Here is a 26,876-nt window from a genome sequence, read left to right on the forward strand (position 1 = left end):
TTTTCCTACTCATAGTGGTATTTGGGACTCTCCACCATGTGTACTTTGGCTTGTTTCTTGAGTTAGCCTTGGAGAAGAAAATAGAGAGACAAACACACAGGGATCAAAGGCACACAAACGCACAGACAAATCCAAAAAACAAGTAAACTGAATGGGAAAACAAAAAAGAAAAGAGAAAAGAGGGATGAGGGAAAGCGAATAATAAGAAATAAAAATACTTAGAAAAGAAAATAGAAGAAAAGAAAAGGAAAAAAGAAGAAACCCAATAGAAAAGATCAGTTTAAAGCATATAACCAGATTTCCCAGCTATAAATATATTGCCAGGTGTATGCAGTGCTGTTTCAAGAACACAGACAAAGAGAGAAATTACAGGGTGGGGATGAGGCAAAATTGGAAATGAAATGAGCAGGCAGAAGGAAAAAAAAGCTTTTATCAAAGAGAGAAAGAGTGGAATATAGTTGGAGAAGAGACGAAATTATGACGATGGTGTTATCCAGAGAAAGTAAATAGTCTGATTATTCCAGAGAGAAAGAGATGAAAAGGTAAGTAGGTGTAGAATTTACATCTAGAGAATGGATTAAATGTGACTGTTTAAGCAAGTCAGTGACCAGAATTAATCAGAGCAGTACATCCATATTGGTCTTACTCCAGTTTAGGTAAAAAAAAAAAAAAAAAAAAAAAAAAAAAAAAGGAAGTGGAAAGGAAGTGGGCAGCTCTCTAGCAGGGATGGGCGTGGTTTTATCCAGTGAGTCCTGGGGGGTCCTGCCTTGGTGGTTGTGGGGAGAAGAGAGTGGAGGCGCTCCAGTCCTTTCTTGAACCAAGAGCTGCAACTCACTTTTTTGGGTGTGTAAACTCCCTGTGCCAGGGGCGCAGCCAGGGTGGCAGATGCTCTATATCCCGGGCCAGGCCTTGTTTCCAGATCTCAGTTCGCACCCTCCTCTGAAATTGCTGGAAATACAAACTTGCAGGCGATTGCGTCAGGGCATTCCCAAGCCTCTTGCCTTCCCCCTGGATATTGAGCCAGAAAACTCTGCTCCCATCTCCTCCAGGTCGGGTTGGTGAGTAAGGAGCAGTTTCATCTGGGGGGCACCTGAGAAGAGTGTGTCCCACCCAGGGTCAGCTGGAGAGCAGGGAACCGGATCCCTCTGTGTCCCGTTGCCTGAAACACGAACTTGGTGGCAAATCGTCCAGTTTTAAGCCCTTTGCCTCCCCTCTAGGGATCCAGCTGAGCCAGGAGCACAAAGGCGTGGCCGCTGTGCGTCCCCTCCACGTTGAGCTGGCAAAGGGGGAGCAGTTTTCGTAGGGATCGCCTGGGACCGGAGTGTCCCGCCCAGGGTCAGCTGGAGAGCAGGAAACCGGGTCCCTGTGTGTCTCGTCGTCAGAAACACAAACTCTCTGGCAAATCTCGCAGTTTTAAGTCTTCACCTCCCCTCTAGGGATCCAGCCGAGCCAGAAGTACAAAGGTGCGGCAGCCGAGCATCTTCTTCAGATCAAGCTGGCACACAGGAAGCAGTTTCCCGGGGGGTCTTCTGGGAAGAGTGTGTCCCGCCTAGGGTCAGCTGGAGAACAGGAAACCGGGTCCCTCTGTGTCCTGAGCGAAGGTTTTTCTGTTCACCAGCGACAAGGACAGTGTCTTGTGCATTTTTGGCCACTCTCTTTCCCCTCTAAACTCCCCACATAGGGGGATCACCCCCATCCCTCTGTGTCTCTGGTCCCTGCCCTATTTTATCTTCCCCAGTTCGCACTCACGTTAGAAGGTTTTCTAAGCGGACTCTGTCTCCTTTTCCTCCCAAACTCCTGGATTCTGTAAGGGTTCCTATGGCTTCAGGCCTTCTCCATGTGAGATATGGGGGCAAGTGCAATGTACGGAGTTCCCTACTTCTCCGCCATCTTGCACTCCCATACATATCTTTTATATCTTTGGTTAGGTTTATTCCTAAGTATTTTATGCTTTTTATGCAATTGTGAATGGGATCAGTTTCTTGATTTCTCTTTCTGTTGCTTCACTCTTGGTGTATAAAAATGCAACTGATTTCTGTGCGGTGATTTTGTACCCTATAACTTTGTTGAATTCATGGATCAGTTCTAGTAGGCTTCTAGTGGAGTCCGTTGGGTTTTCTATGTAGAGTATCATGGAATCTGCAAGAAGTGAAAGTTTTACTTCTTCTTTACCAATTCTGATGCCTTTTACTTCTGTTTGTTGTCAGATTCCTGATGCTAGGTCTTCCAGCACTATGTTAAACAACAGTGGTGAGAATGGGCATCCCTGTCGTGTTCCTGCTCTCAGGGGGAATACTCTCAGTTTTTCCCCTTTGAGGATGATATTAGCTGAGGGCTTCTCATAGATGGCTTTTATGATCTTTAAATAAGTTCCTTCTATCCCGACTTTCTCGAAGGTCTTTATTAAGAAGATATTTTGTATCTTGTCAAATGCTTTTTCTGCATCTATCGACAGGATCATATGGGTTTTATATTTTCTTTTTTTAATGTGATTTATCACAGTGATTGATTTGTGAATATTGAACCAGCCCTCTAACCCAGGAATGAATCCCACTTGATCATGGTGGATAATGCATTTTATGTGCTTTTGGATTTGATTTGCAAGTATCTTGTTGAGGATTTTTGCATCTGTGGTCATCAAGGATATTAGCCTGTATTTCTCTTTCTTTTTGGGTCTCTGTATGACTTGGGAATCAAAGTGATCCTGGCTTCATAGAATGAGTCTGGAAGTTCTCCTTCGATATCTGTTTTCTGGAATAGCTTGAGAAGAATGGGTATTAACTCTGTTTTAAATATCTGGTAGAATTCCCCAGGGAAGCCATATGGCCCAGGGCTCTTATTTGTTGGGAGATTTTTGATAACTGATTCAATTTCCTCATAATATTGGGTTGTTCAGATTTTCTATCTCTTCCCGTGTGAATTTTGGCAGTGAGTGTGTGTTTAGGAATTTGTCCATTTCTTCTAAGTTGTCCAGTTTGTTGGAAATATTCATGGTATTCCCTGATAGTTGCTTGTATTTCTGAGGGATTGGTTGTAATAAGTCCATTTTCATTCATGATTTTGTCTATTTCGGTGCTCTCTCTCTATTTTTTGAGAAACCTGACTAGAAGTTTGTCAATTTTGTTTATTTTTTCAAAAAACAGACTCTTTGTTTCATTGATCTTTTCAAATGCTTTTTTGGTTTATATGTTGTTTTTGATTTCTCTCCTGATTTTTATTATTTTTCTTCTACTACTGGGTTTGGGTTACTCGTTTTGCTCTCCTTGTAGTTCCTTTAGGTGCAATGTTAGATTTTGTACTTGCACTTTTTCTAATTTCTTGAAATAGGCCTGGAGTGCAATGTACTTTCCTCTTAGAACTGCCTTTGCCGTGTCCCATAGAGATTGGATTTTTGTATTTTCATTTTCATTTTCATTTGTTTCCTTATATTTTTTAAATTTCCTGTCTAATTGCCTGATTGGCCCATTCATTCCTTAGTAGGGTGTTCTTTAAGCTCCATGTTTTTGGAGTTTTTCCAGACTTCTTCCTGTGATTGATTTCAAGTTTCATAGCATTGTGATCTGAAAGTGTGCATGGTATGATCTGAATACTTTTATATTTATTGAGGGGTGCTTTATGTCCCAGTATGTGATCTATCTTGGAGAATGTGCCATGCGCACTTGAGAAGAAAGTGAATTACATGGCCTCAGGATGTAGAGTTCTAAATATATCTGTCAGACCCATATGGTCCAATGTGTCATTCAAGTCCATTGTTTTTGTAGTAATTTTCTGTCTAGTTGATCTTTCCATGGTTGTAAGTGGAGTATTAAATTCCCCTGCTATTAGCACATTCTTGTCCATAAGATTGTTTCTGTTTGTGATTAATTGTTTTATGTATTTGGTGCCTCCGTATTCTGTGCATAGACATTTATAATTGTTAGCTCTTCCTGATGTATAGACCCTGTAATTATTATATAATGTCCTTCTTCATCCCTAGTTAGTGCCTTTACTTTATTTTTTTTTTATTTTTTTATTTATTTTTTTTTTTACAAATAGTTTATTGTCAAATTAGTTTCTACATAACACTCAGTGCTCATCCCCAAAGTGCCCTCCTTCATGCCCATCCCCCCCTCCCCCCCACATCCATCAGTCCTCAGTTTTTGTCAGCATTCAAGAGTCTCTCATGGTTTGCCTCTCTCCCTTTCCCCCACCATTTCCACCCTTCTTCTCCCCCTTGGTCCTCTGTCAAGTTCCTCCTAATCCTCCTATACGTGCAAACATATGGTATTTGTCCTTCTCTGTCTGACTTATTTCGCTCAGCATAACACCCTCAAGGTCCATCCATGTTGCTACACATGGCCAGATTTCATTGTTTCTCATTGCCATGTAGTATTCCATGGTATAGATAAACCACATCTTCTTGATCCATTCGTCTGTTGATGGACACTTAGGCTCTTTCCATGTTTTAGCTATTGTGGAGAGTGCTGCTATGAACATTGGGGTACATGTGCTCCTATGCCTCAGCATTTCTGTATCCCTTGGGTAAATTCCTAGCAGTGCTATTGCTGGGTCATAAGGGAGTTCTATTGTTAGTTTCCTGAGGAACCTCCACACTGTTTTCCAGAGGGGCTGTACCAGTTTACATTCCCACCAACAGTGCAGGAGGGTGCCCGTTTCTCCACATCCTCGCCAGCATCTAGAGTTCTCTGATTTGCTCATTTTAGCCACTCTGACTGGCGTGAGGTGGTATCTCAGTGTGGTTTTGATTTGTATTTCCCTGATGAGGAGGGATGCTGAGCATCGTTTCATGTGTCTGTTGGCCATCTGGATGTCCTCTTTGGAGAAGTGTCTGTTCATGAGTGCCTTTACTTTAAAGTCCAGTTTGTCTGATATAAGTATAGGTACTCCAGCTTTCTTTTGACTTCCAGTAGCATGACATATATTTCTTCATCCCCTTACTTTCAATTGGAAGGTGTCCTCAGGTCTAAAATGAGTTTCTTGGGGCGCCTTCATAGTTCAGTGGGTTAAGCGTCTGACTTCGATTCATGTCATGATCTCACAGTTCGTGGGTTCGAGCCCCATGTCGGGCGCTGTGTTGAGAGCTCATAGAAGAGTCTGTTTCAGAGTCTGTGTTTCCCTCTCTCTCTGCCCCTCTCCCACACGTGCTCTGTGTCTCTCTGTCTCAGAAATAAACTATAAAAATTTTTAAAAAATAAAATAAAATTAGTTTCTTGTAGACAACAAATAGATGGATTTTGTTTTTTTTTTTTTTTTCCATTCTGCTACCTTATGTCTTTTGATTGGAGCATTTAGTCCATTTATATTCAGTGTTCTTATTGAAAAATATGGGTTTAGAATCATAGTGTCGTTTGTGGAATTCATTCTTGTGGTTGTGTCTCTGGTACCTTGTGTTTCTTGCAATATATCCCTCATAGTGTCCCACATAGGATATGTTGTAGGGCTGGTTTAGTGGTGATGAATTCTTTCTTTTTTTTTTTTTTTTATTTAGGAAGAGTTTTATCTCTCCTTCTATTCTGAATGACTGGCTTGCTGGATAGCGGATTCTTGACTGCATTTTTTTTTTTCTTTCTGTTCATCACATTGAAGATCTCCTGCCATTCCTTTCTGGCCTGCCAAGTTTCAGTAGATAGGTCTGTCACCACTCTCATAGGTTTCCCTTTGTATGTTAGGGCTCTTTTCTCCCTAGCTGCTTTCAGAATTCTCTCCCTGTCCTTATATTTTCCCAACTTCACTATGATATGTTATGCAGAAGATTGATTCAAGTTACGACTGAGGGGAGTTCACTGTGCCTCTTTGATTTCAGTGTCTGTTTCCTTCCCCAGATTGGGGAAGTTCTCAGCTATAATTTGTCAAGGACTCCTTTAGCGCCTTTCCCGCTTTCCTCCTCTTCTGGAATTCCTATGATACAAATATTGCTCCGTTTGATTGTATCACTCAGCTCTGGAACTCTCCTTTTGTGTTCCTGGTTCAGTTTATCTCTCTTTTTCTGGGCTTCCTCTTTTGCTATAATTGTGTCTTCTAATTCACTTATTCTCCTCTCTGCCTCTTCAATCCATGCATTGGATCCCTCCATTTTATTGTGTATCTCATTTATAGCATTTTAAAATTAATCACAACTATTTTTATGCTCCACAGTCATTGAAGCAATAGTTTTTCTGATGTCCTCCATGCCTTTTTCAAGCCCAGAGATCAATTTTATGACTATTGCTCTAAATTATTGTTCAGTTATGTTGCTTATATCTGTCTTGAGCTGTTCTTTAGCTGTCATTTCCTCTTGGAATTTCTTTGGAGGTGAGTTTTTCCGTTTCATCATTTTGGCTAGCTTTCTGTCTCTTGTTAGTTTTAAAAGCTTGTTATGCACACTGTACCTGCGAGTACTGCTTTATTAAAGAAGGCTCTTTGAGTGTCCATGGCCTGTCCATTCAGGACGTGTTCTTTGAATGGTGTCTCTTGGCCTCTCTTGTTGAGACTTTGTTTATTTTATTTCCCTACTCGTATTGGTATTTCGGACTCTCCACCATGTGTACTTTGGCTTGTTTCTTGAGATAGCCCACCTGGTTCTGCAAGGCCTGCAAATCACGAACTTTTCCGGGCTTGCTGCTTTCTTGCAGGCTCTGGAGGCCATAGGTCCCTTCTGGATCCCAGCTATGCAGCTTTGTGTGAGGCGCTTTCATACTGTGGGTATTTCCTCCCTTGGACTCCGGCTGGGCTCAGATGGGGTGCAACCCCACACTGAGGGAGTCCAAGACCTGCCGGCAGCTGACAAAGAAGCATCTTGTACGAGATATTTGAGATTTATCCCACTGTGATCTTCTTGAGATTTCTGAAGCAACTATCACTCACTTCCCGCTTGCTTTGTCAGTGGGCTCGCCCTACTGGAGGATTTCTGCTCCTTCTGATACACACTTCTAAAATTTCATATTTTGAGCTCTATGCTTATAAAAACATGTGGTAGTCTCCTCCTCTCTTTTTCCCAGTCAATGGTTTTGTGGAATAGTTTTTCTTTTACAATACCCTGTGCACTTCTCTCTCTCTCTCGTGATCAATATTCCCCCTTTACAGAACTTGTAATTCTTTTCTCTTTCAGATCAACTCTCTGCAACTCCTACTTACTACTATTTGATTGTTTATCTCTCTGTAGATATACAGTTTGTTCTCTCAGTCCTCAGATTTATTTATTGGGTATTCAGTATGATTTGACATTTATCTAGCTATGTTCAAGGGACGAGGCAAGCTTATAGTCCTCTTACTCCTCTGTCATCTTCACTTCTAGATTAATACCTAATATGTCATTCAAAGTCACTATTTTCTTATTGTTCTTCTACCTGGGTGATCTATCCATTGATGTAAGTGAGGTGTTGAAGTCCTCTCCTGTTATTCTGTCTTTATTTCCACTAATTTCCGTTAACCTTTGCTTTGTGTATTTAGGTGCTCCAGTATAAAGATATTTATAATTGTTATATCCTTTTGTTGGTTCGATGCCTGTCTCATTATTTATTACCCCTTTTGTCCCTTGTTACATTCTTTGTTTTAATGTCTATATCAGTGATTTTTCTGGTCAGAAGGAAGTAGCATGATACATTCTATGTACTGAAAGAAAAAAAACTCTGTAGCCAAGAATATCTTCTCTAGCAACCCTATCATTTAAAATAGAAGAAGAGGAAGAGATAAATAGCTTCTTTGTCATCTGGTTTTGTGTGGTGTTTCCTCGCTGAGAATCAAACATGTCTCCTAGATTGGAGAAGTTCACACATTTCTTTGTATCTCTCAGGATTGAATCTAATAAGGTATATTGGAGATACTATTACATTAATCCTCCTAGGATAAAGATTACTCTCTACTGTTTGCAGGTGAGGAAATTGGTTTTCTGGGTATTTCAATATCAATTATCCTACTGGTCTTTCAAAGACTTTAGGAATTTTGAAGCCACTATAATTAAAGTACATTAAATATACAGATCTAATGAAATACATGTATGATGTTTACAAGGCAACTGTGAATTCCTGTGGAAATTATTTTATATCTCATACCTTAACTACTGACAGCTTTCCACTTTCAAATTATATGAAATAGAAAGACAGATAAATGGGATTTTCCACATCTATTGATAAAGTAACTGATTCCAGTAAATGGCTTCACACATTAAATTATGTCTGGAAATTGTCATAACTCTACTGGCTTTCTCAATCTTTTTCCTCATGAGGTCAACTAATTGAATAGTTCCCGCCCTCCCTCAGTTATGTAGTTAGACTCATAGATAAAATTTTTAGAGTAATTTTTTAGGACAAAGAAATAGCATTGTAAATGGTTCTCTGTATATCATAATAATAAATATTGAGATCTCAAAAAAATTGAAGATAAATGGATTGCAGATTATAAATATGTCGACCTATGTATGTTTATATAAGATGTCCTTATACACAAGTTTAATAAATAAAAGATTATTGAGAACCAGAGTAGGATATGAAAAAAGGACAATGATATTAAGTTCTCAGTTTCCTAGAGTGTATATCACTCATGGTTTTCTTTATTGATTTATTCATTCATTCAGTAACTCAACTCTGCCAAATATATATGTTACTGTGTGCCATGAACCGTGCTCAACTGTGAAGGTAGATGTAACCATTTGCTTTAAGACATGTTCATTCTAATCACTATGCTTAATTTCATTGGAAAATCTTTCCTATCAATAAATAATAGGAAAAATATAGGCTCTTAACTGCAATGGAACCGTATTTTAACATATGTCCTTTAAATATCTGGAAGATGATGGAACATGCTTACTATGTTTAGCTATGCAGTAGATACTATGTCAAGTATTTCATATTTTATTAAAATCTCACTACACTTTATAAAATTTAAAAAAATAAAATAAAATAGAAGAAGAGATAAATAGCTTCTCAAACAAAAACTAAAGGAATTTGTGACCATCAAACCAACCCTACAAGAAATATTAGAGGGAACACTTTGAATGGAAAGGAGAGGCCATAAGTGAACATATGAAATCAAGAAACAAAAAAAAAAACAGTAAAAATAACTATTTGTGTAAAAATCAGTCAAGGAATTCACAAAATAATAGTGTAAAATGTGACACCATATGCCAAAAACAGAAACAAAAACATATGGAGGTGTGAAGAATTTAAATGAAATAAAATGAGGTAAAAATAAAGTTTATTTTCTCTGATTTAAGTGTTGCTACCCTAGTTTTTTTTTCTTCTTTAATTTACATTATAAATGTTTTCCGTCCCGTTACTTTCAGTCTATATGTATCTTTAGGTCTGAGGTGAGTGTCTTGTAGGCAGAATATATATTGGTCTTATTTTTGCATTTTTAAAATATATTTTGCCACCCTATGTGTTTTTTTTTTCTTTTTAAAATACAAAACTGTGGCTTTAATGACTTTAAAAAGCACAAGCATCTGTAGACACATTGCATAGACATTAGCTGACATACACACACCACCTCATACACTCAAAGAATGTACAGAAAATCTGTATTAACATACAACAGTTTTGTAATATTTAGAAAGAAAATAACATTTTTTTCTCTTTGCCTAAATTAGACAGAGATATCACAAATACATGCAATGATTTTCAATATACTAAGTACTTAGTATATATTCTCTTATTCCTCACAGAAGAGTTTCAGAGAAAATATTGTTATCCCATTTTATAAATGAGAAACTGAAACCAAAAAAACTTTTAAAGATTTGCCCCAGTCAAACCCATTGTTATTTTATTTAAGTCACAAGATTACAGTCTCTTATTTGATTATGGCCCATTAATTCATCCTGGTTTCTTTCCTTTTTAAAACAGATATAGCTGCAAAATCTTTTTATCATATCCTTTCATGTTTTTCAGCCAGTTCTTTCCATATCTACCCTAACAATTCTGCAATATACCAGTGAGACTCAGAAAAATAATACATATTTATAAATACTTAAAATAGAGACAAATAATTATTACTTATAATGTCAGGATGCCATATAAATAAAGTATAAATAGAAGAGGGAACTTTGCTAAAAATTGGCTGCTGCTGCAGCCAAGACTACAAACAACGGGCTGTCAGCTAAAGGGTTGGAACTTTTACCATTAATTTCTCAATATGCATTTTGTTAAACTTTTTATTTAAATCCCAGTTAGTTAAGATACAGTGTAATATTAGCTTCAGGTGTGCAGCTTAGTGATTCCATACTTACATAAAACACCTAGTGCTCATCACAACATCTGGACTCCTTAATTCCCATCACCTATTTAATCCACCCACTCCCACCTCCCACCTAGTAACTAACAGATTATTCTCTATAGTTAAGAGTCTGTCTCTTTGTTTGCCTCTCTCTTTTTTCCCCTCTGCTCTTTTGTTTTCTTTCTTAAATTCCACATTTTAGTGAAATCATATGGTATTTGCTTTTCTCTGATTGACTGATTTTGCTTAGTTTAATACTCTCTAGTCCCATCCATGTCCTTGCAAATAGCAAGATTTCCATTATTTTTTTCATTCATCATTCAGTGGACACTTGGGCCACTTCCATAATTTGGCAATTGTAGATAATGCTACTATAAATATCTAGGTGCATGTATCCCTTTGAATTAGTATTTTTGTATTCTTTGGGTAAATACTTGGTAGTGCAAATGCTGGTTTGTAGGGTAGTTTATTTTTAACTTTTTGAGGCACCTCCATATATTTTACAGAGTGGCTGCACCAGTTTGCATTCCCACCAACAATTCAAGATGTTTCCCCTTTCGTCACATCATTTCCAATACCTGTTGTTTCTAGTATGGTTGATTTTAGCCATTTTGACAGGTGTGAGGTGATATCTCATTGTAGTTTTGATTTGTATTTCCCTGATTATGTGTGATGTTGAACATCTTTTCAAGTGCCTGATGGCAATATGTAGGTCTTCTTTGGAAAAATGTCTATTCATGTCTTCTGCACATTTGTTAATTGGATTACTCATTTCTTTGGAGGTTGAGTTTTATAACTTATTTATAGATTTGGGATGCTAACCCTTTATCAGAGATGTCATTTAAAAGTATCTTCTCCCGAGGCGCCTGGGTGGCTCAGTCAGTTAAGCGTCCAACTTCGGCTCAGTTCATGGTCTCACGATTCTTGGGTTTGAGCCCTGCATCGGGCTCTGTGCCGACAGCCTGCTCAGAGCCTGGAGCCTGCTTCAGATTCTGTGTCTCCCTTTCTTTCTAACCATCCCCTGCTCACAGTATGTGTGTCTCTCTCTCAGAAATGAACATTAAAAAATTTTAAAAAAAAACCTTCTCCCATTCCATAGGTTGCCCTTTAATTTTGTTGATAGTTCCCTTCACTGTTCAGAAGCTTTTTATTTTGACGAAATCCCAATAGTTCATTTTAGCTTTTATGATCTGTTGCCTCAGGAGACGTATCTAGTAAGTTTTTAGGACCTACGTCAAAGTGGTTACTGCCATGTTCTCATCTAGGATTTTAATGGTTTTCTCTCTCACATTTAGGTTTTTCATTCACTTTGAATTAGTTTTGTGTATGGTGTAAGAAAGTGGTCCAGTTTTATTATTTTGCATTTTGCTGTCCAGTTTTCCCAACGCCATTTGTTGAAGAGACTTTTTCCCATTGCATATTCTTTCCTGCTTTGTCAAAGATTACTTGACCATATAGTTGTGGGTTCATTTCTGGGTTTTGTATTCTGTTCTATTGACCTATGTGTCTATTTTCATGCTGGTACCATACTGTCTTGATGACTACAGCATTGTAATATAATTTGAAGTCTGGAATTGTGATGCCTCCAGCTTTGCTTTTCTTTTTCAAAGTTGCTTTGACTATTCATGTCTTATGTGGTTCCATACAAATTTTAGAATTCTTTGTTTTAGCTCTGTGAAAAATTCTGTTGGTATTTTGATGGAGATTGTGTTAAATGTGTAGATTGCTTTGTGTAGTATAGACATTTTAACAATATTTGTTCTTTTGATCAATGAGCTTGGAATGTTTTTCCATTTCATTGTGCTGTCTTCAATTTCTTTCATCAGTGTTTTATAGCCTTCAGAGTGCAGGTCTTTCACCTTTTTGGTTAAGTTCATTCCTAGTTATCTTCTTGTTTTTGGTGTAATTGTAAATGGGATTGATTCCTTGATTTATCTTTCTGCTGCTTCATTATTGATGCATAGAAATGCAAGACATATCAAATAAAAAGAAATGCAAAACATTTATGTATGTTGTGTATCTTGAAATTTTCCTGATTTTGTTTATCAATTCTAGAAAATGTTTAGTGGATTCTTTTGGATCTTACATGTAGGGTATTATATCATTTACAAATGGTGAAAGTTTTACTTCTTCCTTGCTGATTTAAATTTTTTAAAATATTTATTTATTTTTGAGAGAGAATGAGAGACAAAGAGTGCCAGCGGGGGGGGGGGGGGGTCGAGGGGAGAGAGAGAAAGAGAGATCAAATCCAAAGCAGGTACCAGCCTCTGAGCTGTCAGCACAGAGCCTGATGCAGGGCTCAAACTCATGAACCATAAGATCATGACCTGAGCCAAAGTCAGACGCTTAACTGATGAGCCACTCAGGTGCTCCGTCTTCTTTGCTGATTTAGATGCTTCTTATTTCTTTTCATTGTTTGATTTTTGTGGCTAGAACTTCCAGTACTATGTTAAATAACAAGGGTGAGAGTTGATATCCGTCTTATTCTTGACCATAGTGGAAAATCTCTTTTTTCTCATTGAGGAGGATATTAACTGTGTTTTTATCATAGATGGACTTTATTATGTTGAGGTATGTTCCCTCTAAATGTACTTTGTTAAAGGTTTTTTTTTTTAAATCATAAACAAATGTTGCACTTTGTGAAATACTTTTCCTGAATCTATTAAAATGATGTTGTCCTTTCTTTTATTAATGTGGTATCTGTCACCACACATCTTCGTTATATTTGTTTCACTTAGATCTCTGGCTGTGACCTTATCTTGTTCCTTCTTTTGGGATGAATTCCTTTGCTTGACATTTTGTCAAAGTCTTTCTCCTTCTGTGTGATAGAAAAGCCAGTTGTGCTTCCTGCTCATGAGAATAATTTCTTTACCAAAGAAAGGTCAAGCAGTGCACAGGGTCTGACACTTCAGGGAGTGTCTCTGGGGTGTGCTGCATGCATTCTGCAGTTGTTTTTTGGTTGCACTATTCCTTCAGGGCAGTTGTCTCGAGACTTTCTTTGCCTGCAGTGGGCAGTATTTGGTCCTTGGCCAGAATGTGATGAGCTTTCAGTAGGTGTGCTCTGGTCTGCTTCTTAAATGAGACCTAATATTATTGCCACCAGAACTGAAGCCTTTCAGACTCTGTAGGCAGGAGTTTCTGCTGATCTTCTGGTGAAGGGGCCTTCTGTGCTGAGACTAAGGCAAGCTTGACTGAGAAGAGTAGTCCCTCCAGAGTGCAGAAGTGTGGAACTTAGGGTAAGCAAGTTAGGCGGCTTATGTTGGCTCTTCACTGCTTCCCAAAGGTGGCTCTGTGTTAAGCTGAGGATTCAGGGGTGAGAAATGGCACCAGCCAGTTCTGTTGTCCTTGTAGAGGGGTCTCTGTGAATGCTGCCTCACAAGGAAGTGCTTTGAGAAGAGCAAATAATGTCCTTGCTGTGCGTCCCAGTTTTTTTTTTTTTCTTTTTTTTTTTTGTTTTGTTCCCAGATCACTTTTTCCATGCTGTCTGCCTTCTCTCCAGGAACATTGCCTTGCCTTCCTGGCTCCATCCCAGTCAAGCCTGATGACCTTTAAAATTCCAGGCTTTAGAGATGTGCTGTGGGCAGTGGTTTGTGCTGGTGTTCTGGGGAGGAGCCTGCCAAGCTGGGACTGAGGGAAGCTTGACTGAGAAGGGCAGTACCTCTAGAGCACAGGGGGGTGAGGTTTGGTCTGAGCAAGTTAGGCAACCACTGTTGGTTGGCACTGTGCTCTTTCCTCTACATGGCTGTGTTTATGCTGAGGGGTGGGGGAGGGAAATGGTGCTGGCTGGCTCCTTTGTCCACAGAGGAGCCTCTCCTTGAATGCTGCCTCTCAAGGACATGCTTCAAGATGAGCCAATAATTGGGGCGCCTGGGTGGCTTAGTCGGTTAAGCGTCTGACTTTCGCTTAGGTCATGATCTCGCGGTTCGTGGGTTCGGGCCCCGCATCGGGCTCTGTGCTGACTGCCAGCTCAGAGCCTGGAGCCTGTTTCAGTCTGTGACTCCCTCTCTCTCTCACCCTCCCCTGCTCACCTGTCTCTCTCTCTCTCTCTCCTAGAAATAAATAAAACATTAAAAAAAATTAAAAAAAAAAAAAGATGAGCCAATAATCTTCCCACCGTGTGCCCCATGCATTCTTCAGATCGCTGTTTCTATGCTGCTTACCCTTGGGTGTTTTCTTGCCTTCTTTCTAGGAGCGGCATGGTGCCCTCAGGGCTCTATCCCAGCCAAACTCGTCTTCAAAACACCAGGCTTTATGCCCCACTGGTTGCAAAAACTCACAAAAATCAGACCCTCTCATTTTCCCAGTCAATGTCTTTGGGGAAATGTTCTCCTTGTGCATCCCCTTGTGTGCTGCACTCTTTCTTGCCCTTTTCTGCAACTACTGCTCCCTCCCCTCTGCAGCACCTGTGATCCCTTTCTCCCCTAACCCCCATCTGCAATTCTTACCTTCTTCAATATGGCCTTTTCTCTCCCTTTAGTTGTGGAGTTCTGTCAGTCTTCAGATTGATTACTGGGGTATTTATAAAGGATGAGGCTCCTCCTTGGGTAGAGACTTAAGTATTATAATAAGGCGAAAGTAATTGTAGGTCATTCTAGAGGTCACTCCATGGTCCATCTGCGCAGGCATGAATCTGGTTTAGTTCAAATAGTCTGGGTGGTCTGGGCTCATGGGAGGTATTGTCAGGCCAGTGGCCATCATCTGAAATTGGTTTTGGGTTTCATTTGCCTGAGTCAAGAGAAAAGCCAGAAAGATGAGCTCAGGGTAAAATGTAAAACAATGGTTAGTGAGTACAAGTAGTTGGGCGATAAGAGCCAGGTCTTGGGGTCCACCTGGGGATACCTCTTGCCACACTATGTCTTTTTATTAGAGTAATTAGACCATTTATATCTAACATAATTATTGATAAGTATATACTTATTGCCATTTTATTTGTTTTCTTATTGTTTTTGTAGTTCTTCATTGTTCATTTCTTATTCTCCTGCTCACTTTATGTGTGGTAACTTTCTGTAGTGTTATATTTGGCTATCTTTCTTTTTAGTTATTGTGTATCTAATATAGGTTTTGGATTTGTGCTTACAATGAAATTCGTATATAAGATCTTAAGTATATAGTAGTCTATATTAAGTTGATGGTCATTTCAGTTCAAGCACATTCCAAAAAAAAAACACCAAAACAAAACACACTTTCTTATTTTTTACTCCCTCTTCCATCTTTTATGTATATTATTTTTAATGTATATTTATATATATACATATTTTTATTCATAATTTTCTTGTGTCTGATTATGACCATTTATTCTCCATTTAAAGAAGTTCCTTTAATATTTCTTGTGAGGCTTGGTTTAGTGACAATAAATTCCTTTATGTTGTGTTTGTCTGGGAACTCTTTATCTCTCTTTGAAATCTGAATGATAAGCTTCCTGGGTATAGTACTCTTGGTGTTATGTTTTTTTATTTTTTTTTATTTTTTTTATTTTCAGCACTATTCATCCTGGGTGCTTTCCATTCCCCTGTCTTCCAGGTCACTGCTCTGTTCTTCTGCATCCACTAATCTACTGTTGATTTGTGTGTGTGTGTGTGTGTGTGTGTGTGTGTGTGTTATTTCAGTCATTGTATTCTTCAACTCTGATTGGTTTCTTTTAATATTTTGTCTTTTTTGAATGTCTGAGTTCTTCCACTCTTCTCTCTAGCCTAATAAGCATCTTTACAATCATTACTTCAAATTATTTATCAGGCATATTGTTTATCTCCATTTCTTTTAGTTCTTTTTTTCCTGTGGTTTTGTCTTATTCTTTCTTTTGAAGCATATTATTCTATCTTCCCATTTTGCTCAACTTTCTTTGTTTGTTTTTTTTTTAATGTTTTATTTACTTTTGAGAGAGATAGAGAGACAGCGTGAGCAGGGGAGGGCCAGAGAGAGAGGGAGACACAGAATCCGAAGTCAGGCTGCAGGCTCTGAGCTAGCTGTCAGCACAGAGCCCGACGCGGGGCTTGAACTCACGAACCATGAGATCATGACCTGAGCCAAAGTCGGAGGCTTAACCGACTGAGCCACCCAGGTGCCCCAACTATGTTTGTTTTTATGAATTAAGCAGAACAGCTACTTCTAAACTTGAAGGAATCTTCTTGTGTATGGTTGTTCCCTATGTAGTATATGTGTGCTTAGTGAATTTTTCTGGCTTGCTGAAGCGGTGGCTGGCATGGGTTGGAGGTCCTAGGGTTCTCCACATTATGGGCACCTTGAAAGGACAACTAAAGATGAAGTGGTGCAGTCCTGGCCTCTTCAAGCATTAGGTGTCTTGGCAGGACAGCTAAGGCTAAAGTGGGTGTAAACTGGGGTATCCCAGAGCTCTCCTTGTAAGGGTGTTTTGAAGAGCTTCTTGAACTAAAGTTAGGTGCAGACTGGTAGGTCCCATGGCTCTCCATGCAGCAAATGCCTTGACAGTACAGCTAGAGTTGAAGTGGGTACAAGTCTGGAGATCCAAGGACTTTCTGTGAAGAGGGTCCCCTGGAAGGACAGGTCAAGCTTAAATAGGTGCAAGCTGGGCTGTCCTGGAATGGTCTGTGCAGCAGATGTACTGGTGGGATGGCTGGTGCAGAGGTGGTGTGAAGGCCAGGAGGTTCCTGAGCTCTATGCACAGGAGATGCCCTGATAGGATAGCTGAAGCTAAAATGTGTACAAGCTGAGAGGACCTAGAGCTCTTTGCATAGAAAGCATATTGGAAGGATAACTGAAGCTGAAGTGGATATAATCTGGGGTGTTCCAGGACCCTCTGCATTGAGGGTGCCTTGAAAGGGTGGCTGTAGCCAAAATCAGGGTACAGAGTAGGAGGTCCTGGGTAACTCAACACAGAGGGAACCCTGGCAGGACAGCTAAAGCTAAAGTGGCACGGTGCAGGCCAGTGTGTTCCCTGGACTCTTCCACACATGTGCCCTGACAGGAAAGTTGAAGCTGAAGTGATTGCAAGCCAGATTATTCTAGGGCTTTCCACACTGAAGGTAACCTGGTAGGACAGCTGAAGCTGAATTAGGTGCAAGCTGGGGTGTCCCAAGGTGCTCAGTGCAGTGCGTACCCTACCCAGGCAACTGGAGCAAAGACCAGTGGGCAGGAGTATTCCAGGATGTTCTGAGCAGCAGGTACCCTTGTGTGGGTAAAACTGATGCAGACATGGGACAAGGTGTTCCTGGGGCTTTTCACTCATAAGGCACCTTGGCAGGGGAGCTGAATCTGAAGCAGACCTCACTCAGGGTGTTCCAGAGCAATCTGTACCAAGCATGCCCTAGCAACCTATCTGAAACCAAAGTGATGTGTGTCTGGAGTGTTCTGTGGTGCTTTGCACCTGTGGCCACCTTGGTGGAATGGCTAAGGCTGGTGTGGCGGCTTCTAGCTATCGTTTTCTGAGGCAACAAGACAACTATGGAGACCGAACCTTGCTTTTATCTTTTGTTTTAAGGGGGAGGGGGAGTATAAACGGTCATTCTCCCATCCTTCTGACTCAGAGAGCATTCCCTCACCTTTAGCCTTTTATTTTTTTTATTTTTTCTAAATTTTGTAATGCTTTATTTATTTCTGAGAGAGACAGAGAGAGAGAGAGAGAGAGAGAGATTGAGAGACAGCGTGAGCAGGGGAGGGTTAGAGAGAGAGGGAGATACAGAATCTGAAACAGGCTCCAGGCTCTGAGCTGGCAGTCAGCACCGAGCCCGATGCGGGACTTGAAGCCACGAACTGTGAGATTATGACCTGAGCTGAAGTCGGATGCTTAACCATCTCAGCCACCCAGGCGACCCAGCTTTGGGCTTTTAAACTATACTTTTTTGTTCTGTGCCCCAGAGCTACCAGTGCTGATGTAGGCTTGCAGACCCGGGGGCCACTAAGATAACAAACTGTCTATGCACCTGGATTCTGCTCCAATTTGTATTTTCAAGGTGGAGTGGGAACTAAACCATGTTGTTCTCCAGTTATTTTAACCTCAAGCCCACAGTTCTTCTGCCATCTGGCAGAGTTCTGGTGCTGTCTCTTTTATATGATAGTTGCTTTTTAAAACCACGGCTTTTCGTCTGTATCCAAGGGCAGAGGAATCTTTTTCTGGTCCCTTAATACTATCCCTTCTCACTGTTGTTTGCATTGTCGGGGATGGGAGTTCCTTTTGTTACCATGTTTTCATCTCTATCTTCTCTTTGGACATTCTATCTTTTGCTGCGCAGAGGCTCTTCAGGAATTGTATAAATAGGTGTACTTTGGTGTGTTCTATGGAGGGGATGAATTCAGGGTCTTCATATTTTGGCATCTTGGATCAGAATCCTATTTCTAGGAATTTACCCATTTCTTCTAGGTTGTTTCACATGTTGGCATACATTTTTTCATGGTGAAAAATATATTATTTTTATTAAAGAATTGTTTAATATTCAATATTAACCAATATTACATTGGTATTAACATTCAATATTACATGAGTTCCAGGTGTACAACATAGTCATTGAATAACTCTGTTCACAAGTGTAGTTACCATCTGTCTCCATACAGTGCTATCAAAATACCATAGACTATATTCTTTATACTTTACCTTTCATCCTCATAAATTATTTATTCCATAACTGGAAGCTTGTACCTTCCACTTCCCTTCACCCATTTTTCCCACTACCCCCTCTGACCACCACAAGTTTGTTCTCTGTATGTATGGGTCTATTTCTGCTTTGTGTATTTATTTGTTTTGCTTTTTAGATTCCACTTGTAAGTAAAATTATATAGCATTTGTCTTTCTTTTTCTTTACTTTAGTGAAAATATTTTTAAACAAATAAATTTGCAGCATAAAATATAAAGTCATATTCAACAGCAAATATTACTCTTGTATTTATTTCTGGTTTTAGACAGTGTTTCGAAGGACACACTTTATAGCACTGACAAGCCATATGAAATGAAATCCTATCCCCTTCCTCCAAATTCCCCCTCTAATGGCAATTCTGATGACTTTCCTGAGTTCATGTTATTCTTATATTTACCAGAACTATAGCAGTAGGAAAAATAATATCTGGACATCTTTACTATCTGCCTGTTTCATCCTGGATCCATCCAATATTAACCATTTAAGATCCATAGGCTTGCCTGATTTATCCACTGTTCAACTTTTTAGAAGCAATCAGCGTTGAGGGGCCCCTGGGTGGCTCAGTCGGTTGGGCGGCCGACTTCAGCTCAGGTCATGCTCTCACAGTCCGTGAGTTCGAGCCCCGTCTCGTGCTCTGTGCTGTCCGCTCGGAGCCTGGAGCCTGCTTCGGATTCTTTGATTCTCCCTTTCTGCCCCTCCCCAACTCTAGCTCTGTCTTTCTCTGTCTCAAAAGTAAAATAAACATTAAAAAAAAAAAAAAAGAAGCAGCAATCAGCGTGGCAGCTATTTCTAAGACTAACTTGGAGTGTATTGGTAGTTAAATGTATTTTCCTTTCCTTTTTTTTCTTAAGTAATTTGACTTTTAGTTGTGTAGTATAATTGCTTTATGGTACATCCTGGAGACTAAAACATGATTAACATGTGTTTGGAAATGTCAGCAAAATCATTTGATATTTTTTGTCATGTGCCTCAAAAGTGATTAAGACAGTGGGATGCCTGGGGCGCCTGGGTGGCTTAGTCGGTTAGGCGTCCAACTTTCGCTTAGGTCATGATCTCTCGGTTTGCGGGTTCCAGCCCCGCGTCGGGCTCTGTGCTGACTGCCAGCTCAGAGCCTGGAACCTGTTTCAGAGTCTGTATCTCCCTCTCTCTCAGACCCTCCTCTGCTCACGCTGTCTCTCTCTCTCTCTCTCTCTCTCTCTCTCTCTCTCTCTCCCCCCCAGAAATAAAAAAAAAAAAAGACAGTGGGATGCCTAGCAGTATATGCATTAACGGGGCCTCTGAGATTATGTATGAATTTATCCAAAGGAAATAATATAATTGGAGCTAATTCCTCTTGTAGTTCAGTGATTACCAGTGGGCAAGTGAGAAATCTAAAGAGAGAGACCCCATTATACTGTCTTAATAAACCTTCTAGAAAAATGGTTATTCTTTGCTGATGAGTCTTGACAAGCAATATCCACTTAACTGTACTATAATTGGTATATGTAATGTAATGTATGCCAATTTGTTCTACCATCCAAGTTATTTAATAACTATAATTTAGCGTGGTTTATGTATATGTCAGAACACCAGACTTCATGCTAAGAGATTAGAATTTTCCACAGGCAATCTAGGCACAAATCTACTACACTATTTATGAATTTTTAACATAATGACAATAAATATATCTTTGCCCAATTTATCTGTTAATACTTCCTTTTCAAATTTGCAATCAAATAAATTTATGTTGTTAATGTCTTGTTACTAAGAAGAAGCCTGTTTGGAGTATTTCCTTTCTACCTATTGTTGATCCTTTATCCTTTCATTCTCTATCTTCCGAAAGCCATGGGAATAAAGAAGAATTCTCCTGTAGAGGAATACAACTTGCTGTGGACTGGTTTCTAGACAAAGGCCATAAAGATATTACTGTCTTTGTGCCTGCATGGAGAAAGGAACAATCCCGTCCTGATGCACCAATTACAGGTACTATTTAAATAAGACATTTCTGCCCATCCAGAGGCAAATATAGGGGAGAGACTGATGATCCCAAATTAGATAATTATTTTATAAGTTCATTAAGTATATTTAAAATGTCTTATATTAAGTGTATTTTTTATTTGAAATATACATTTATTTTAATTTATATATTTAACTTCAAGTTAGTTAACAATGTGGTAATGGTTTCAGGAATAGAACCCAGTGATTCATGACTCATAAATAACATCCAGGGCTCATCTCAAAAAGTGCCCTCCTAAGTGCCCATCACCCATTTAGGCCATCCCCCCACTCACCTCTCCTCCAGCAATACTCAATTTGTTCTCTGTATTTAAATCTCTTATGGTTTTCCTCCCTGTTTTCATCTCGTTTTTCCTTCCTCCCTTATGTTCATCTGTTTTTTTTCAGAGAGGCCTGCTGCATTGGTTCAGAGTCATTCTTGCCCCATAAATATGCAGTTGTCAGGCAAAAGCGGGTGGGGTTTGGTGTAAATGGGTCTTACCTCCTCTGGGACTACTTTATTGCTCTCTGAAATCCCACTGCATTGGTGTTGGGGGGAAAATGGTGCTACCCCAATATTTTGTCCCAGGACAGGGGATCTCATACACCCCACCCCCGCTCTTCAGGAAGTCCTCATAGAATAATAGTGAAGGCAGTCAACTGGCCCTGCACCACAAATCTCCTGCGTTTTTTCTTTGGTGCACCACTGGGATTCAAAACCTGAAGTCTTAAGGGACCAGAAACCATGTGGGTTTGCCACTCTCCTCCAGAGTACAGCTTCTTCTCTCTGTGTCTGAAGTCCTTTGTCCATGAAAAACAGTCTCACGCCTGCACAGTGTGCACAATCCATGGTGTACCACCGCCCAAAGCAGCAAGGTTATATTCCCTATGGGTGTCCCTCTTTCTCCTGCTAATAAAAGACCCTTTTTACTGATGCCTACAGGGTCTTTTGACCTTGGGGAGGCAATATACTCTCTTCCAAAATACTCAAGGAAGGGGAATGTTCTCTTACAATGAGCTCTGGAGATCCCAATACCATGTTATGCTCACTGGGGCCAACTCCCTCCTCCCAAGGAGCACACACCACTGCTCAGCTCTGGAGAAAGTTGTACTCTTCCAAAACCTCAGATTTTGAGCTCCAAATGTTGTTTGCAAACAAGCAAACAAGCAAACAAACACCTGTGACACTCAGTATTTCTTGCTTCCCAGTGAGTGGTCCAGAGAGATTTTCCTCTTGTGCAAACTCAATGCCACACTTTTTCAACCTTTCTCTCCTTTTTGTCTCTGCAGGGAAGGGATTACTTCCTCCCCACATTTTTCTCTCCCCCAATTCCCTTCCATACACCTTGCATCTGCCATGTTATCTCCTTCCAACTGTGGAGATCTATCTGCCATTCTGCAGAATTGATTTTCTGGGGGTTCCAAGTGATATCACCTCAATATAGCTGTTTTTGAGGGATGAAGAAAGCCTCATATTAAGTATATTTTAAGTGATTTTTTCATTATCCAAATAAAATTGTTATTGTGTTGTGGCAGTTAAATTCAGGCAACTTCGGTTCAGTAAGGAATAAAGCACACAGTGGGGAAAAAAAAGGAGTGCTTTTCTACTTGACCATAGACTTCAGACTAAAGAGGGATAAACATGGTTATATGTGAGTGACTGAATTTTCCAAAGAGCTCAAGAAACCATATTAAGGTATGGATCACATGCTGTAGCAAAGAAGTGAATGTGAGATTTGCAAATTATAGGGTGAAATATATATAGATAGAAGTCCCATGAGAGTCAGAGCCAAATTAGCCATAAGTCACAGAAGGCCCAATGCCCAGGGCTCAGGATACTTTTTGGGTCCTGCAAAAGTGTTTTAATTAGAAGCACAGGTAAGATGGCAGATTAGGGAAACTCTGAGCTCATGCCATCCCACTATTGCAACTAGATATCACTCATACCTATGTCAATAAACCAGAGAGTGATATGGATACTAGCAGAGCAAACTACACAAGTAAATGTACAGAAGGAGACATGTTAGAGAGATAAGGAAGGGCAGAAATGGTATTTTAGTTGGAAGCAGCCTGCAGGAAGGAGGGAGCTGTGCTTGCAGAGAGGGGAAAGCACCAGGGAGCCCATGCAAGGAAGATAAATTACAATAACATCTGGTCTTGAATATCAGAGGGGCTGAATTCTGTAAGTTTATATAACCAGCAGTACATGGAGCCTGACATTTAAAGTCAGTTGTCTCAGCAATGAGCTAGCTGAGAAGGAGGAGAGAGCCTAGTCCCACTCTAAAAGAGAAAACAGACCATGAACAGGGAACATAGAAACAAGAGCTTACAAAACAGGAGGTAGATATGTTTATACTGATTTTGGAGCATGTTGGGGAACTTCTATGGGAACAAGAGACATGAGAGTCACCATTCTCCTCCCCCAACCCCCAGAATAAACACAGAGGTACTTTGTGGAACATGGGGTTACACGGACACCTGTAGCCTTGACCCAGAGCTCAGAGTAAAGTTTGTTAAAACTGTAATATGTGCCTTGCTCAACCACCAGGTGCACAGTTGCCACCACAGACCCGGTCAACCCACAGTGAAGCGCCTAGCCATGCACCCCCAGCTACTGTCAGATGCTACATCCATACTCCTGGAGCATAGCTACTAATGTGTATCACATCCAGACGCTGGGGGCATACCTGCTGAAGTATCCCACAATCAGCTGCCGTGCTATACCCAGCCATGTGACACCAGCAGCCATCACACTGTGCCCAGCTGTGCCTAGCAGTTGTCATGTGGTGCACTCAGTATCACACCCCAGACAGCCCCCACATGCAGCCTTCAGGTGTTGTAGTGCTCCAAGGTATTCAGAAAAAAAAATACAGTCCCAATGCAAAATTTGATGACACTGCTCCCCACTCTCAATTTCCCCAGTGGGAATGACCCTCAGAAATGACCTGCCTGGGTCCCACTAATATTATAGAGAGCAAACACAGCCCACAAAAGAGAGAGTCAATGCAGACAACTGCACTAAAAGTAAAACTTGACTCAGGCACAAGAGCAGGACATACACAACACACACAGGCTACTCTCTTAAAGTGCCGTGTTCTGGTGAACAGGGGACACTGCACTGCAGGGCACTCCGGGACCTCCTCTTCAAAAAGCCACTACTTTCAAGAGCACAAGACATGGGTGACTTTCTTATCACACAAAAAAAGACACAGATAGATAGACAAAATGAGGAGGCAGAGAAATTTATCCCAAATTAAAAAGCAGGACAAGATGATGACCAGAGATCTAAGAGGAACAGATATAAGTAGCATGTCTGATAAAGAGTTTAAAACAATACTTATAAGGATACTCACTGGATTTGAGAAAAGAGTGTAAAACATGAGTGATATCCTTAACACAGAATAAGGAATGACATAGCAGAGATAAAGGGCACAAAAAACAACATGAGAAACAAGCTTGATGGAAAGAATGGCAAGATGAAAGAAGCAGAGGAACAAATTAGTGACCTACAAGACAAAGTAATGGAAACTAATTAAGTTGAACAAAGGAGAAAAAAACAATTATGCAAAATGAGAATAGACTTAGGGAACTCAGTGATTCCATCAGATGTAATACCACTTGTATTATAGGAGTCCCAGAAGAAGAAGAAGAGAGAAAAGGGTGTAGAAAATTTATTTCAAGAAAGGATAGCTGAAAACTTGTCCAAACTGGAGAAGGAAACAGATATCTAGGTCCAGGATGCACAGAAAACTCCCATCAAAATCAACAAAAGCAGATACACACTAAGACTTATTGTTTGCAAAATATAGTGATAAAAAAATCCTAAAAGTGTCAAGACAAATGAAGTCAATAAATTACAACGAAAAAGCCATAAGGCTAACAGGAGATTTTTCAACAGAAACGTAGCAAGCCAGAATGGGGTAGCATGATATATTCAAAGTGCGGATGGGGGAAAAAAACCCGCATCCAGAAATACTCTATCCAGCAAGGCAATCATTCAAACTAGAAAAAGAGATCAAGAGTTTCCCAGATAAACCAAAACTAAGAAGTGTGTGACCATTAAACCAGTCTTGCAATAAATATTAAAGAGAACTTTGAATGGAAAAGAGACACCAAAAATGAGAGTAGAAAGATAAAAAATGCAGAAACAGTAAAAATAAATATTTCTGTAAAAAATCAGTCAAGGAACTCACAAAATAAAATGATATAAAAAGATACAAAATATAATGATATATATCTGAAAGGAGGGGAGGAGAGAAAAAGGAATGAATTCAAACATAAATGACCACCAAGTTAATATAGACAGTTTTATGAAGAAGAGGATATATACAAACCTAATGGTAACCATATATCAAAAACCACTAATAAATATGCAAAGAATTAAGAGAAAGAATCCAAATATATCACTACAGAAAATCAGCAAAACATGAAAGACAAGAAAGGATCACAGAAAAAAACCCACAAAACAAGTAACATAATGGCAATAAATACATATCTATCAATAATTACTTTAACTGTAAATGGACTAAATGCTCCGATAAAAAAAATATAAGGTGACAGAATGGATAAAGAAAACAAGACCTATCTATATGCTGCCTACAATAGATTCATTTTGGATCTAAAAGCACCTGCAGATTGAAAATGAGAAGATGGAGAAACCTGTATTATACAAATAGATGTAAAAAAAAGTGAGGGTAGCAAGACTTATATAAGTCAAAATAGACTTTAAAATAAAAACTGTGACAAGAGACAAAGAAGCACAGTAAATAAATAAATAAATAAATAAATAATGTAGACAATCCAACAAGAAGATATATAATTGAACAATTGTATATATATATATATATATATATATATATATATATATATATACACTCCACATAGGAGTGCCCAAATACATAAAATAGGTAACATAAATAAACTAATCAATAATGGTACAATAACAATAGGGGACTTTAACACCACATTTATATCAATGGATAGATATGTAAATGGAAAATCGACAAAGAAAACAATGGCTTTGAATGACACACTGTCAACTGAATTTACAGATACATTCATAACATTCTATCCTAAAACAGAAAAATACACATTCCTTTCAAGTGCACATAGAAGATTATTTAGAATAAATCACATTTTCACCCACAAAAAATTGTCTTCAATAAATTCAAGAAGAGCAAACTAATACCATGCATCTTTTCTGATCACAAAGCTATGAAACTAGAAATCAATCACACAAAAAATTCTGAAAAGAGTACAAATATATGGAGGTTAAATAACATGCTACTAAATAATAGATGAGTAAACCAGGAATTAAAAGAAGAAATGAAGAGTATATGGAACAAAAGACACATAAAAAGATGCTCAACATCACTTATCATCAGGGAAATTCAAATCAAAACTACAATGGGATATCACCTCACACTTGTCAGAGTGGCTAAAATCAACAACAGAAGAAACAACAGGTGTTAGCAAAGATGTAGAGAAATCTTCTTACACTGTGGGTGGGAATGCAAACTGGTGCAGCCATTCTGGAAAACTGAATGGAGGTTCTTCAAAAAGTTAAAAAAATAGAACCATCCTACACATTGCACTACTAGGCATTTTCCCAAAGAATACAAATATACTAATTTGAAAGTATACATGCATCCTGATGTTTATAGCAGCACTAACTAAAATAGCCAAATTATGGAAAGAGTCCAAATGTCCATTGACTGATGAATGGATAAAGAAGATGGGGTATATATATGTTATGGAATATTATTCAGTCATTAAAAAAATGAAATCTTGCAACATGGATGGAACTAGAGAGCACTATGCTAAGTGAAATAAGTCTCTCAGAATAAGACAAATACCATATGATTTCACTCATATGTGGTATTTAAGAAACAAAACACATGATCATGGGGAAAAAAGGAGAGAGGCAAAACAAGAAATAGACTCTTAACTGTAGAGAACAAACTGATGGCTACCAGAGAGGAAGTGGGTGGGAAGATGTGTTAAATAGTTGCTTGGGATTAAGGACTGCACTTGGGATGAGCACTGGGTGTTGTATGCAAGTGCTGAATCACTAAACTGTACATCTGAAACTAATATTACACTGCTTGTAAGCTA

At 39.3% G+C, this 26,876-nt stretch overlaps 1 protein-coding gene across 1 annotated transcript in view; it reads left to right on the forward strand.

Annotated features, from left to right (window-relative positions):
• ZC3H12B (zinc finger CCCH-type containing 12B) overlaps positions 1-26,876 on the forward strand; it is an 80,810-nt gene that overhangs the window by 44,818 nt on the left and 9,116 nt on the right. Inside the window, exon 2 of the mRNA XM_039222257.1 lies at positions 20,611-20,750. Coding sequence (XP_039078188.1) covers positions 20,611-20,750 — 140 coding nt within the window. The remainder of the gene's footprint in view (positions 1-20,610; positions 20,751-26,876) is intronic.

This window comes from Hyaena hyaena, unplaced genomic scaffold (assembly GCF_003009895.1).
Source record: "Hyaena hyaena isolate Hyena2069 unplaced genomic scaffold, ASM300989v1 scaffold_1091, whole genome shotgun sequence".
NCBI lineage: Eukaryota > Metazoa > Chordata > Mammalia > Carnivora > Hyaenidae > Hyaena > Hyaena hyaena.